General features: G+C 40.1%; 1 protein-coding gene across 2 annotated transcripts in view; it reads left to right on the top strand.

Moving 5' to 3' along the window:
• Positions 1-15,000, top strand: part of LOC123512738 — a 167,868-nt gene that overhangs the window by 96,803 nt on the left and 56,065 nt on the right. For both annotated transcript variants that reach the window (XM_045269306.1, XM_045269307.1), the window contains exons 6-7: positions 997-1,157; positions 14,321-14,465. In XM_045269306.1, coding sequence (XP_045125241.1) covers positions 997-1,157; positions 14,321-14,465 — 306 coding nt within the window. The remainder of the gene's footprint in view (positions 1-996; positions 1,158-14,320; positions 14,466-15,000) is intronic.

Raw genomic sequence — 15,000 nt, forward strand, 5'->3', positions numbered from 1 at the left:
AGGACTTTTCTTGTGGTGTTGTGGTGTGATAGTGTTTGTGGTGGTATGGCGTAGTGAAGGGCTTCATTGTGGTGTTGTGGTGTGGTAGCATATGGGGTGGTGTAGTGTGGTGAAGAGCTTTTCTTGTGGTGTTGTGGTGACGGGTGAGTAATGGGTGTTTGTTTTGGTAATAGTGGTAATGATGGTGGTGGTGGTGATGGTGGTGTGAGCTATAAATTTGTGTTGGTAATAATGGTGTTGGTGTGGTAGTGGTAGTAGTGGTGTGGTGGTGGTGTGGTGAAACATAAGTGCTTGTGTTATAAATAGTATGGTAGTGGTGGTGATAAAGGTGATGGTGTTGTTGTTGTTGTTGTTGTGGTGGTGGTGGTGGTGGTGGTGGTGGTGGTGGTGGTGGTGGTGGTGGTGGTGTGATGAGCATTAATTTTCGTGTTGGTGATGACGATGTTGGTGTGAATATTTATAACTAATTAACCTTGCTAATTAGACTTTAATACCTGTTGTTCTCACCTGCTTTCCTGTACTCTATGTTATTCACCTTCCCTCCTCTCCATATTCTGTTTTTTTTTCCTATTTTTCTTTCCCTCTTTTTCTTCCTTCTTTATTTTCTTCCCTATATACATTATTTTGTTCTACCTTCTCTTCTTTTCTCCCTTCCTTATTCTAATCCCTTTGTAACCTTTTTTGAAACTTTTTAGCACAGATTTCAAACCTCTATTTCCATTTTAACACTATTTTCCTTGCTCTAACTCTATCTTTCTTGCTTTTACACCATTTTTCCTCATTTTAACACTCCTGCATCTGCTGAAATCTTCCTTAATAGAATATAACACCCTTCATATATCAACTAGACCCTTTTTCCTTGTTCTAACACGCTTTACCTCACTCAAACACCCTTTCCATCACTCTAACACCCTTGCATCTACTCGAATCCTCAACAGTAGAATCGAAACCTCTTGACACTGGAATCTAAACCCCTTTCTCCCTCCTCCCCTGCAGTACGCCCCTTGACAGTGGAGATAACAGGAGCTGCCGTTGGGGGCTCAGTGCGCGCTGGTGACCTCCTTGACCTATCCTGCACAGCTAAGGGCTCACGGCCACAGCCAGTCATCTCCTGGTACAAGGGCGCCTCGCTCATACAGACGCAGAACACACAAAGGGTAAGTGGATCAGTGCATGAGTGGATGAAAGGGTAGATGGGTGGATGGATAAGTAGGATAAATTGGTGAGATGATGATTTTTTCTGTGTAAGAGAGGAAAGCTGGTCAAGGGCAGCAAAAAAATGAAGAAATGACCACTTACATGCCAGTCCCTTTGCAGGTTTAAGAGAGTTAGCCAAAAGAACGGGATAAATGTCTTGAAACGTCCCTCTTAACCCCTTCAGTAATGGGATACATTTTTGCCTTGAGATTTGTGTAAGATTAGACCATTTTATTGACATTAGGAAGGATCTGTGGAGGTTAGAAGATTAATGGCTTCAGTCTTCACTATTTTACTCCCCCATATAAGTTTCTGAAGGTGTGTAAAATCACCAAATAGTAAGTAGAATTAATATGGAAACGCGTCACGGTACTGAATGGATGAAATGAAGCCAAGTCATAGTAAGGTGGAAATACAGACACAGGAAGCAGATGGATTGATGGGTGGTTGATGCTTTTTTTCTTCTTTTTAAAATAAGAGGAACATTAAGCAAGGGAAAGAAAAATAAGGAGAAATAAGGCCATTTGAGTGTCTGTCCCATACGAAAGGTGAAGAGTATCGTGAACAATTGAAGGATGAGTGTCTGGAGTGATGGATGAGTGGATGTGGAGAACTCATGGCTGGATTGGAAGAGCACTCAGAGGATAGGTGGATGTGTGGATGGAGAATTGATGGATTGGTTTGGGTGTAAGTATGATGACAGACGTATTGGTTTATAGATGTATTGACTGAAGGATGGTGAGATAAACTGAAAGATTAGGAGAGAGAGAAACAAACCAACTACTTGACTGACTGATTGAGACAAATAGTATTGATATGTAGGTAAACTGAAGGGTTGGTTAGTGAGGTAAACAAACTGACTACTTGACTGATTGATTGACTGACACGAATATTATTGATTTAAAGGTAAACTAAAGGGTTGGTTAGTGAGGTAAACAAACGACTACTTGACTGATTGACTGAAACGAATGGAATTAATACAACATGTAAACAAACAGAATTATTGATGATAGATAAAACTACTTGATTGACTGAATGATTGTCACTAATAGTAGTAATAGAAGAACATGTAGACACACAGACATATTGATAGATAGATAGACAAAACGACTACTTCATTGACTAACTGACAGGAATAGAAAGAAAGACACTGCTTTTGATAATGAATACATACTTTCACTCGTAAACTGGTGATGAAAAGACAAAACTACATCAACTGAGGTTTATTCCTACAACACAAAACATAATAAAGAAAATTAAAATAAGAAATAAAGAGAAAGAAAAATCCATAACACACGAATATAAAAAAAGGAAAGAAATAATGATAAAAAGCATAAATTAGATAAAAAAAAAATGATTCTAGATACACAGACGAACACAACAACAGAGAGAGAGAGAGAGAGAGAGAGAGAGAGAGAGAGAGAGAGAGAGAGAGAGAAGAGATAACTAGAAAAATACAAATAACAACAACAATAACAACAACAATAACACACACATCCAGCACACGGGAAACAACAATCTAGTTAGACACACGAACAAACAGACATAAATATCCGAAGATACTCTAACAGGAGACGAAATGATAGAGATAGATGGTATAAATAAAAGAAAACATAAATATATAAGTACAGAATATTGCGTTTCAAAACCAAATTAATCGAAAAATAATGAAAACTGAAAATGACAACCTTGTGAGCATAAAAGGTAAAAATATTAGCACTAAAGCACTAACGTTAATTATTATGAGAGAGAGAGAGAGAGAGAGAGAGAGAGAGAGAGAGAGAGAGGGGTTGATATGCCCACTCCATTATACAGAGACATATTCCATCACTTCATCTCGTTCCAATGTATAGCGTTCAGATGCAAAATGTTTCACTCACTCACCGACTCTCTCTCTCTCTCTCTCTCTCTCTCTCTCTCTCTCTCTCTCTCTCTCTCTCTCTCTCTGTGTGTGTGTGTGTGTGTGTGTGTGTGTGTGTAGACCTTTATATATATATTTCACATTTTGCTTAGTATATCACCTGTATTCTCTCTCTCTCTCTCTCTCTCTCTCTCTCTCTCTCTCTCTCTCTCTCTCTCTCTCTCTCTCTCTCTCTCTCTCTCTCTCTCTCTCTCTCTCTCAATATTTTCTTTTCCAGATTATTTAAGACAAGTTTTCTTTTCCACTCTCTCCTTAGACAACTTTCCCTTCCTCCTCCTCTTCCTCCTCCTCCTCCTCCTCCTGCTGCTGCTGCTGCTGTTGCTGCTCCTCCTCCTCTTCCTCCTCTTCCTCCTCCTCCTCCTTCTCCTCCTCCTCCTCCTCCTCCTCCTCCTCCTCCTCCTCCTCCTCCTCCTCCTCCTCCTGCTGCTGCTGCCCCTCCTCCTCCACCTCCTCCTTCCTCTTCTTCCCTGTCTTCCTCTCCCTTTCCTTCCTTCCAAGGTGGCGCCAGACTTCTTCCCTTCCTCTCCCCCCTCCTTCTTCCTCTCCCTCCTCCTCTCCCTCCTCCCCTCCCTCCATTTGACTCGTTTCATCTCTCCTCTATCGATCTGTTTTCCTCTCCTCTCTTCCTCTCTTCTCCTCCTCCTTGTCTTTATTATTGCTTGTCTCTTCCTCTCTTCCTTTATTCCTTCCTCCTCTTCTCTCTTCTCTTGTTCTTTTTCTTTTGTTATTTTTTCGTTTCTTTTGTCACTGATTTTATTCTTTTTTTTCCTTTGTTTCTTCGTCTTCTTTGTTTATTTCTTTACCTTTTGTTTTCCTCCACTTCTCCTTCTTTTATCTCCTTATTCTCTTCTTCCTCCTCTTCTTTTCTTCAGCATTGTCATATTTTCAGTAGTAGTAGTAGTAGTAGTAGTAGTAGTAGTAGTAGTAGTAGTCGTAAACAGTTTTTATTTCCTTATTTCATAACATATTGTCATTATTTATTCTCATTTTTCTTCTTATTCATTTATTTATTACACTTTTTCCACGTCTCCTTCTTTATCTGGCCTTGTGCTGTCACTTCGTATCTCTGTCTGTCCGTGTGTGTGTGTGTGTGTGTGTGTGTGTGTGTGTGTGTGTGTGTGTGTGTGTGTGTGTGTGTGTGTGTGTGTGTGTGTGTGTGTATCTGTCTGTCTTATTTGTCATTTGTCATATCAACTCTCTCTCTCTCTCTCTCTCTCTCTCTCTCTCTCTCTCTCTCTCTCTCTCTCTCTCTCTCTCTCTCTCTCTCTCTCTAACTCGCTCACTTTCATTAATCCTCATAATTAAACCGTGCCAATCCTCTCTCAGTAAGGGTTGACATGAATAAGCATCTCATTCATTAGTTATTCAATCAGACAGGGATGGTACAGATTGAAGAGAGAGAGAGAGAGAGAGAGAGAGAGAGAGAGAGAGAGAGAGAGAGAGAGAGAGAGAGAGAGAGAGAGTTATACATTTGTTATTCACTTGTCCTAATCTTCTCCACCCTCTTCTTCTTCTTCCTTATTTCCATCCCTTGAATGTGTGAAGAAAGGAAGGAAGGAAGGAAGGAAGGAAGGAAGGAATGAATGTAGGAATAAATGAATGAATAGATAAATGGATGAAGGAGGAAGTGAAAGAAGAAAGGGGAAAATGAAGGAAGGAATGAGAAAGGGAAGAATAATTAGATTTAATGAAAAAAGGAAGGAAGGAAAAAGGAACAAGGAAGTGAGTGAATAAAAGAAGAAATGAGAGAATGAAGAGAAGGAAATGATAGAAGAGTAAAAAAATGAAGGAAGGAAGCGAATGAAAGAAGGAAGGAAGGAAAGAAAGAAAGGTAGCAATAGGTGAATAAAGGAAAGAAGGAAGGAAACAAAGGGAGAGTGAATGAAAGAAGGAAAGGAAGGTAGTGGGAATGAATAAATGAAGGAATGGTCGATGAATGCCTTTCCAAAACAGAGGGAAACTTTTAATATTTAAGGGACGCAGGGTGATTGCTTTACTGCCAGAGAGAGAGAGAGAGAGAGAGAGAGAGAGAGAGAGAGAGAGAGAGACAGACAGACAGACAGACAGACAGAGAGCTATCCTTGAACACTTCCAAATATATACACAGAAGGGAGACGAGTTCATATTTACATACATACATACATACATACATTCATTCATTCATACATACATACATACATACATACATACATACATACAACATGAAAAAAAAGACGATACACACACACACACACACACACACACACACACACACACACACACACACACACACACACACACACACACACACACACACAGAGAGAGAGAGAGAGAGAGAGAGAGAGAGAGAGACTTTAACTGCATAATAAAAACAAACTGAATAAAATCTTTGACAACAACAACAACAACAACAAAGCAAGCAAAGCTGGCCTCAGCAAACCACAATAGCACACACACACACACACACACACACACACACACACACACACACACACACACACACACACACACACACACACACACACACACACACACACACACACACACAGAGGGCCAATCACAAACGTCCATTCCCGTAACAACCAATTTATGCTTTCCAATTGGTCGGTTAGGAATAAACGGTAATTCTCTCTCTCTCTCTCTCTCTCTCTCTCTCTCTCTCTCTCTCTCTCTCTCTCTCTCTCTCTCTCTCTCTCTCTGTCTGTCTGTCTGTCTGTCTGTCTGTCTGTCTGTCTGCCTTGTAATGTATTGTGGCACTCAAGGAAGGATTGAAACATGACAAACAAACGAGGTAGTTGTGTTGTTAGCGATGGAAAGACCTTTGTTGGCCAGACGAGGGAGGCTGTTAGACGTGTGTGTGTGTGTGTGTGTGTGTGTGTGTGTGTGTGTGTGTGTGTGGTAGAGAGATAGATGTAAACGTAAATGGAGACAGGGATTGAGAGAGAGAGAGAGAGAGAGAGAGAGAGAGAGAGAGAGAGAGAGAGAGAGAGAGAGAAAGGTGTACATAGCAGTTACAGTTTGAACTTCTCGCCAAAGCTCAAATATCGTGTTTGCAATCGCGCGAGTTGAATGGAGTCTCACGGTTTTGTTCGCGTAATGGGAGAGTCGAGCCCCGCGCCTTGATTAGTCCCGTGCACAGGTGACAAAAAGTGACAGGTAAGGGATGCTCCAATTAAACCTCCCCCTTACTCCTGCCTCGTCTTTACTTAAGGGTCTGTCTTCCTTCCGGTGCTGTCTTACCGGCTCACCTGTCTTGCTCTGAAAGGGTTAGCTTCTGTGTTACCTGTACTAATTAACGCTGGAATGTGACAAGTTAGGAGTTGCCTTTGTTCTTTAAGTTATCTTTATTTCAGGGTGTTCCAGTGGTGACTTGCTTTTATGTTGGTTTAAATGGTGATGTAGACAGTGTTGTGGTTTGCCTTTGTGTTGTTGTAAGTGATGAGGAGAATGCTAGCTTGAGGTGTGAATGTGACGAGTTGTGAATGTTTCAGTTAAAGCTTCTTATTTGTTTACTCTTTTTACTGGAGATGTTTCAATAGAACCTTATATCACTTATTTTTAAAGGGGAATTATTGACTGCTGACTTAACTAATTATGTATAAAGATGACAGGTTATCAATTCTTCAATAAGAGCTTCTAATTATTATTTTTTTTTTTACATTTGTTACCTGTCTTCCTTAACCCTTCAAATACTGGGATATATTTCTACCTTGAGATTTGTGTATAATTAGACCATTTGCTCGGGATGAGGAAGGATTTATGGAGGTCAGAAGATTAATGGTCACAGTCTCCACTATTTTAATCCTTGACATAAGTTTCTGAGGCTGTATAAAACCACCAAATAGTAAGCAGAATGAATATGAAAACTCGTCATGATACTGAATGGGTTAAAAAGTGAGCAGAGTTAGACCATTTCACCTTTACTTATCAACGTGTGAGAGTAACCACCCCGACAGGAAGGTACAGACAATCACTAGGGGCAGGTCATCCCTTAAAACTTACTCCTCGATCTCTCAGGAAGTGTCACGTGGAGAGTTTTCCCTTTATTAATCAAAGTGAGAAGTGAAACAGGTAAGGGATGCTCCAATTAAAACTTGCTCCCTCGTCACCTGTACTGCTAACTAAGTCTCGTCTGTACATTTACTTCTGATCCAGAGAGAAATATACAGAAAGTTGCCTTTATCAATTGCTGTGAGGGGGGAGTGACTGACGCTGCTGTAAAACTTGTCTTTAGTTAGGTGAGATTCATCTTTAGTCATGGGGACAGGAAAAGTTGTAACAATACCTCACTTCAACTTTTTCCCAATAAATCTTTAATTTTTGGATACTTTATGCAACTTGGAAAGAGGTAGAAATAGGTAATATTGATTTTATTTTTTACACTTTTAACTTCTTTGTAACAAGAGATTCTGTGGAAAATATTTAAAAAGAATACGAATACCGCTTATTGTCTCAGTGAATTAAACTCTTAGCTTTGAATGCGTTAAGGAGTTTAAGGTAAGGTGAAAGTGTCTCGTGTCACTCTTGCTTTTTACTTTTAACATTCATTACACAAAGTTTTAAAAGGTGTGCACAAAAAAAAAAAAAAAATAATTAGCTAATTGAACTTCAAACTTCTAATTTTCAAGGGAATCTTTAGAGAATGAAAATTAAATCAGTATTATACTTTTAATTTCCAGTGGTTGAGGTGAGACTTGAAAGTTGAAGGAAGTTATCTTGTTTGGCAGTTCAATATAAAGTGGTAGTAATGGTGGTAGGGAAAGGACGTGTGGGGACAATTATGGATCCCTGAAGTGAGTCATTCTGGGACAGCTTAAAGAGACGGAGACGCACACAGTGGCAAGAATGAGTTAGTAAATGTGTTAATTAACTGCATCACTTCGCACGTTTATCTGCTTTATACAAGTTTTCATCTTGGCATTAATGTGAATAATTAGCTGAAGAGGATTTGAATGCAATGAAAGCTACGCGGATTTCAATAGTTAAATGGATTTAGATCACAGTTTCTCTCATTCTATGTAAATCACTGTTATTTTTCCTACACCTGTACCCCCAAACCCATTCCACCCACACCCCCCATAGCTCCCTCACCCCACCAGGCAGGTAGAGGCAGGCAGTCATTAGGGTTACAAATGACACTATTGGAATCATTTATAAACGATTCAATTCTTTTTTTATGTATATTATTAATGCGAGGGAGGGAAGGAGGGAGAGGAGAGGATAAAAATGAGGGAGAAGTGTAATGTTCCATGTCGGCTCGTTTATATCACCCTTCGTTAATAATTTGTGCTCAAGGTCGTTAAGGGCTGAGGCGCGTTAATGAGCTGGTTAATTAAGACCTAATTACCTGGCTACTCCGCGGATCATCTTTTTTTATTATTCTCTCTCTCTCTCTCTCTCTCTCTCTCTCTCTCTCTCTCTCTCTCTCTCTCTCTCTCTCTCTCTCTCTCTCTCTCTCTCTCTCTCTCTCTCTCTTTTGGTATTGGTGTTTATTTCCTTAACTTTCTCTTTTCTATTCGTTTTTGTTTCGCATTTTCATCTCAGTTTGTCTTCCTTTCATTCTTCTCCTTCTTTCTCTTGTCTCTTTATTTTCTTTTTCCATTATTTCTGTTCTTCATTCAATCTTGTTTCTCTTTTCTTCTTTATTTTCTCTTCTCCTCCCATCCTTCCACTTTCTCTTCTCTCCTCTCCCTATATTTTCCTATTTATCCATCTCTTCTCTCATCCAGTCTCTCTCTCTCTCTCTCTCTCTCTCTCTCTCTCTCTCTCTCTCTCTCTCTCTCTCTCTCTCTCTCTCTCTAGCTGTGTATTAATTTCATAGTTAATTGGGTGTGTTAAATTGTCTATGAATCTGTAAAGCGTTTTTTTTCCATTTTTTTTTTCTATTTTTCTCACGTATTTTCCTCAATTTTTGCTCCATTACGTCTTAATTTAATATCCAAGGTGTTTTTGTATTTCTTTTATTCGTGTTCTTTTCTCTTAATAAATTTTCAGTCATTTTTTTTCGTACGATTTTTTTTTTTATATTTCCTATTTTTTACTCTGCTTTTATCTCAATATTTTCCGTTTTTTTTTATTTTTCCATCCATACGTGTTCTTTTTCCAATATACATTCAGCTTACCTTTTCATATAATCTATTTTTTCTATCTTGCCTTTCATATGATCTACCTTATTTCACTTTTCCCCTCATTTCCCCTCTTTATAATGCATTTTTCCTCCCTTATTCCTACTCTCTCTCTCTCTCTCTCTCTCTCTCTCTCTCTCTCTCTCTCTCTCTCTCTCTCTCTCTCTCTCTCTCTCTCTCTCTTCCCTTTTAATTTCTGGCTTGTGTTTAGGCTCAATTTTCATTTATGTAACCTGGATTTAGCGGCTGTTATTTTTTCCCCACTAGCGGTAATAACACTAATAATATTTCCAGCTTGTGTAATCCTTATATAGTGAAGTGTTGTGTGTGTTCGTTCGTTCGTCTGGTTCGTGTGTTAGTGTGTTGGTTCGTGTGTTCTTTGTTTTGTTGTTGTTTTTGTTGTTGTTGTTGTTTGTTGTTGTTTTAGTTTAATTAGTTGGGATTTGAATGCATTTTCTTTTTATTTTCTTATTTTTTATTCATTTTAAAACTATAATTGAATCTTTCCATAGTTTTTTTCAGCCATTTTTTTTCTTTATTTTCGTTTACAATTACAAAGTTACAATTGATTTTATTTGTATTCTCTACTTTCTTATTTTTCATTGTATTTCTCTAACTTATTTCTCTAACTTACTTTTACTCATAACTTTTTCCTCAATCATTTTTTTTACTTCAATATTTCCTTTATTGTTCATTTCTTTGTATTTGATTCCCTATTTGACTGATTATAACTTTACTTTTGCAACTTTACCCTCCCTTTGTCCATTTCTCCCTATTTCATTCTTTATATCTTTGCTCTTATGACGTTGTTCTTCCTTTCATTTCTTTGTATTGGATTTCCTATTTGATTCCTTATAAATTTAGTCATGCAACTTAACTCTCCCTTTGTCCATATCTCCCTATTTGATCGCCCTATTTAATTCCGTACACTTTTACTCTTATAAATCTACTGTCCCTTTGTCCATTTCTCCCTATTTGAGTCATAATAATTTTACTCCTATAACCTAACCTAACCTTACTGTCATATTCTCCCTATTTAACTCCCTATTTGATTCTATATACTTTTACTCTTATAGCTTTAATCGTTTTTTTATTGTCTATATTCTCCCTATTTGATATCCTATTTCCTTATTTCCTCTTCCTGTTATTGTCTATATTTCCCTATCTAATCCCCTACCTACCTGTAATCGCGTAACTTTTTCTAACTTTACTGTCCATTTTCTCTGTATTCAATTCCCTATTTGATTCCTCATAACTTTAGTCTTCAAATCCATCTATTATAAAACTCAATCTTTTCCTTTATTATTTTCTCTTATTGTCCATTTTATCCGTATTTCATTCCTGACTCTCTTTCGTCGATGCTCTTTTTATTTCTCTTTTTCTTCTTTTTTTTTCTCTCTCTCTCTCTCTCTTTTCCGTTCCCGTTCATCCGATAGCGTGTCTCTTTATTTATTTTTCAATTGTCCTTTGTCCAACCCGTATTTAGAGCCGGGTCTGCTTCCCAGCCTGTCAGATTTGTTGTTGAGCACTGGAACGTCTCTCTCTCTCTCTCTCTCTCTCTCTCTCTCTCTCTCTCTCTCTCTCTCTCTCTCTCTCTCTCTCTCTCTCTCTCTCTCTCTTGGTCCCTACCTGTCATGTATTTCTGGTTTGGTAGGTAATTCTCCGTTTATTCTCTCTCTCTCTCTCTCTCTCTCTCTCTCTCTCTCTCTCTCTCTCTCTCTCTCTCTCTCTCTCTCTCTCTCTCTCTCTCTCTCTCTCTCTCTCTCTCTCTCTCCCTTGTCCAGCCTTGCCTGATAACGACAGCTTAGAGATCCAGAAGTGTTTTGAACCTCTACATTGGTATTGACTATTGAGAAACCTATTGTCATGCCAGAGAGAGAGAGAGAGAGAGAGAGAGAGAGAGAGAGAGAGAGAGAGAGTAGAATAAAGGATTTTGTGACTGGGGGGAAAAGAGTAGAAGGATAAAAGGATTGATAGGGGAATAAGGGTAGAGAGAGAGAGAGAGAGAGAGAGAGAGAGAGAGAGAGAGAGAGAGAGAGAGAGAGAGAGAGAGAGAGAGAGAGGGAAAGAGAGAGAGGAAAGAGATGAATTTGAGAGAGAGAGAGAGAGAGAGAGAGAGAGAGAGAGAGAGAGAGAGAGAGAGAGAGAGAGAGAGAGAGAGAGAGAGAGAGAGAGAGAGAGAGAGAGAGAGAGAGAGAGAGAGAGAGAGAGAGAGAGAGAGAGAGAGAGAGAGATGTGGAGAAAGAGGAAGAGAGAGAGAGAGAGAGAGAGAGAGAGAGAGAGAGAGAGAGAGAGAGAGAGAGAGAGAGAGAGTGACGTCAGGCGGTGGTGCCAAATCTTTCGTGTTCTATTTCTTCAACTCCCTCCCTCCACTCTCCTCTCTCTCCCCTCTCCCTCTCCCTCTCCCTCTCCCCCTCTCCCTCTCTCTCTCTCCTCAAACACCAAATAGGAGATGACAGAGGCGCCTCTACCACGTCTGTCTCCTTTTTGGCTGATATAAGAGAGAGAGAGAGAGAGAGAGAGAGAGAGAGAGAGAGAGAGAGAGAGAGAGAGAGAGAGAAGCTACAAATGGAGGAAAAGGAAGAGAGTTGGAAGGAAGATAAGGAGAGGAAGAGGAGGAAGAGAAGTAAAATAAAGGAAGAGAGGAGGAAGAAGGTAAGAGGAAGGAAATGGAAGAGGAAGAGGGAGGAAGAAGGAAGAGGAGGAAAGAATGCGTGAAGGAGAAGAAGGAAGAGAACGGAAGGACAAGAAGTAAATAATGGATAGTCAGATAAGGAAAGGAATAGAGAGAGAGAGAGAGAGAGAGAGAGAGAGAGAGAGAGAGAGAGAGAGAGAGAGAGAGAGAGAGAAGGAAGGTAAGAATGTAGGAATAACAAAAATAGAAAGGAAAGGAAGAAAAACACATAAAAAGAAAGAGAATAGAGAGTAGAGAGCGTCGATTTTGGAATAAAAAGAGAAGAGAGAAGAAGAAAAGGAGGAAGAAAGGAAGGGAAAGGGAGAGAGAGAGAAAAAAAAAAGAGTAAGAGAAGAAGAGAATAGGTGCTGATGCCAAATGTCCTGTGTGTGTGTGTGTGTGTGTGTGTGTGTGTGTGTGTGTGTGTGTGTGTGTGTGTGTTCTTGGTCTGTCTGTTATTTTCTGTTTTTCTTTTGTAATATTTAATTCTGTCACTTGTTTTCTCTTTCTTTTTTATTGCTAGAAAATTCGATTATCTCTCTTCTCTCTCTCTCTCTCTCTCTCTCTCTCTCTCTCTCTCTCTCTCTCTCTCTCTCTCTCTCTCTCTCTCTCTCTCTCTAAGTAACCTTTTTTCCCCACACTTTGCTCCTCTCCTTATCCTCCTTGTCCGCTGTAGAAGGGTTGGTGTGGGCGTGGTGGCGTTGACCCATCCTGCAGCCCTCCAATCAACTTCTCCTTCAGCCTTCCTACGCTCCCACCTTCCCTCCTTCACCGCCTCCTTCAACTACCACCGCTTCACTCCGCCTCCTCCTCCACCCATGCATAAAAACATGACTGCGTGGCCAGCCTGTAGTATTCTGACGCCACACACTCTGGCACGCTTCTACGCTTCATCATTTCCACTACTCTCCAAAGGCTCACGCTTTTCCACCTTCACTTTCCAAAGACTCACTCTACAAACCTTCACTTTCCAAAGACTCACGCTTCTCCACCTTCACTTTTCAAAGACTCACGCTACAAACCTTCACTTTCCAAAGACTCACGCTAAAAACATTCACTTTCCAAAGACTCACGCTAAAAACCTTCACTTTCCAAAGACTCACTCTACAAACCTTCACTTTCCAAAGACTCACGCTAAAAACCTTCACTTTCCAAAGACTCACTCTACAAACCTTCACTTTACAAAGACTCACGCTTCTCCACCTTCACTTTCCAAAGACTCACGCTAAAAACCTTCACTTTCCAAAGACTCACGCTAAAAACCTTCACTTTCCAAAGACTCACGCTAAAAACCTTCACTTTCCAAAGACTCACGCTAAAAACCTTCACTTTCCAAAGACTCACGCTACAAACCTTCACTTTCCAAAGACTCACGCTAAAACCTTTCCAAAGACTCACTCTACAAACCTTCACTTTATAAAGACTCACGCTTCTTCACAAAGACTCACTCTACAAACCTTCACTTTATAAAGACTCACGCTTCTTCACCTTCACTTTCCAAAGACTCACTCTACAAACCTTCACTTTACAAAGACTCACGCTTCTCCACCTTCATTTTCCAAAGACTCACGCTAAAAACCTTCACTTTCCAAAGGCTCACTCTACAAACCTTCACTTTCCAAAGACTCACGCTTACACCACCTTCTCACTTTCCAAAGACTCCCGTTGAAGATACACTGGTTTTTGAGTCACGTATAAGTTATAATGGCTATTGAATGTAGTTTTTATATTACTTACAGGAAAAACGATCTTGAGAATGGCCTTATCTTTGTAGTCGTGCAAAATAGTCGTGTTGAGAGAGGCAAGGGTCAAAGATACATTGGTTTTTATGAGTTATAACTTGAAGCGGCTGAAGAATGTGATTTTAATAATATTTACAGGGAAAACACTTTTGAGGGTCGAATAATTTTGGCAAGCTTAGAAAAAAGTCGTAGTGAGAGGCTCCAGTTAAAGAGACATTGGTGTTTGTGAGTTATTTTGAAGTTTTAGTGGTTGATAAATGTGATTTTATATTATTTACAGGAAAAAAAGAATGGTGTTATCTTTTAAGCCTTGGAAAACAGTCGTGATGAGAGAACACAGCGTTTCTCAATACAATTTTCTGAAACACTTCATCTTCACATCTCCATTACTTTACAAAGGCTCTTATTGAAGCTACACAGGGGTTTTTAAGATAATATTTATAGTTCTACTGAGAGATTAACACGATCTCTACGTTAATAACAGTACAAACGCCCTTAAAAACAGGACTATCATCTGTGTGGGCTTGAAAAAAAAATGGTCGCAGCGAGAGAGAGAGAGAGAGAGAGAGAGAGAGACGTTTCTTAATACACAGCTAACTCCAATTCCTCACCACATTTCTCTAACAGTGCCGCTCTTCCCCCGTCAGCCACTCCTACAAACTGGTCCCTCTCTCTCCTGCAGAAGGATGTGACGGGCGTGGGCGGCATAAGCAGGGTCCGTGTGGCCGTGCAGAGGCGTGACAACGAGGCCCGCATCACCTGCCGCGTCAGCAACCCACAGCTGCCGCTACACACACTGCAGGACCATGTGGTGATCAACGTGACGTGTGAGTGTGTGCCTGCCTGTCCTTTGCTGCATCCGTCAACACACTCACTCACACACACACACACACACACACACACACACACACACACACACTCACACTCACTCACTCACTCACTCACTCACATGCACACACGCATTCACTCACTCACCCATTCACTCACTCACTTACACACTAACTCTCTCTCTCTCTCTCTCTCTCTCTCTCTCTCTCTCTCTCTCTCTCTCTCTCTCTCTCTCTCTCTCTCTCTCTCTCTCTCTCTTTAAATGTGAAGTTATTATATTTATTTTCCTTTAGATTGAAGTATGTATAATATCTGCACACACACACACACACACACACACACACACACACACACACACACACACACACACACACACACACACACACACACACACACACACACCACTTCCTCTGGTAATGCATTTCTCTGATCTATTACTCAATTTGGAAAACTCCATTTCTGCGCACCCTTATCTCCTTCTCTTGTTAAGCCTCCTGCTGTGTCTGTGTGTGTGTGTGTGTGTGTGTGTGTGTG

Source organism: Portunus trituberculatus, chromosome 34 (assembly GCF_017591435.1).
Source record: "Portunus trituberculatus isolate SZX2019 chromosome 34, ASM1759143v1, whole genome shotgun sequence".
Lineage (NCBI taxonomy): Eukaryota > Metazoa > Arthropoda > Malacostraca > Decapoda > Portunidae > Portunus > Portunus trituberculatus.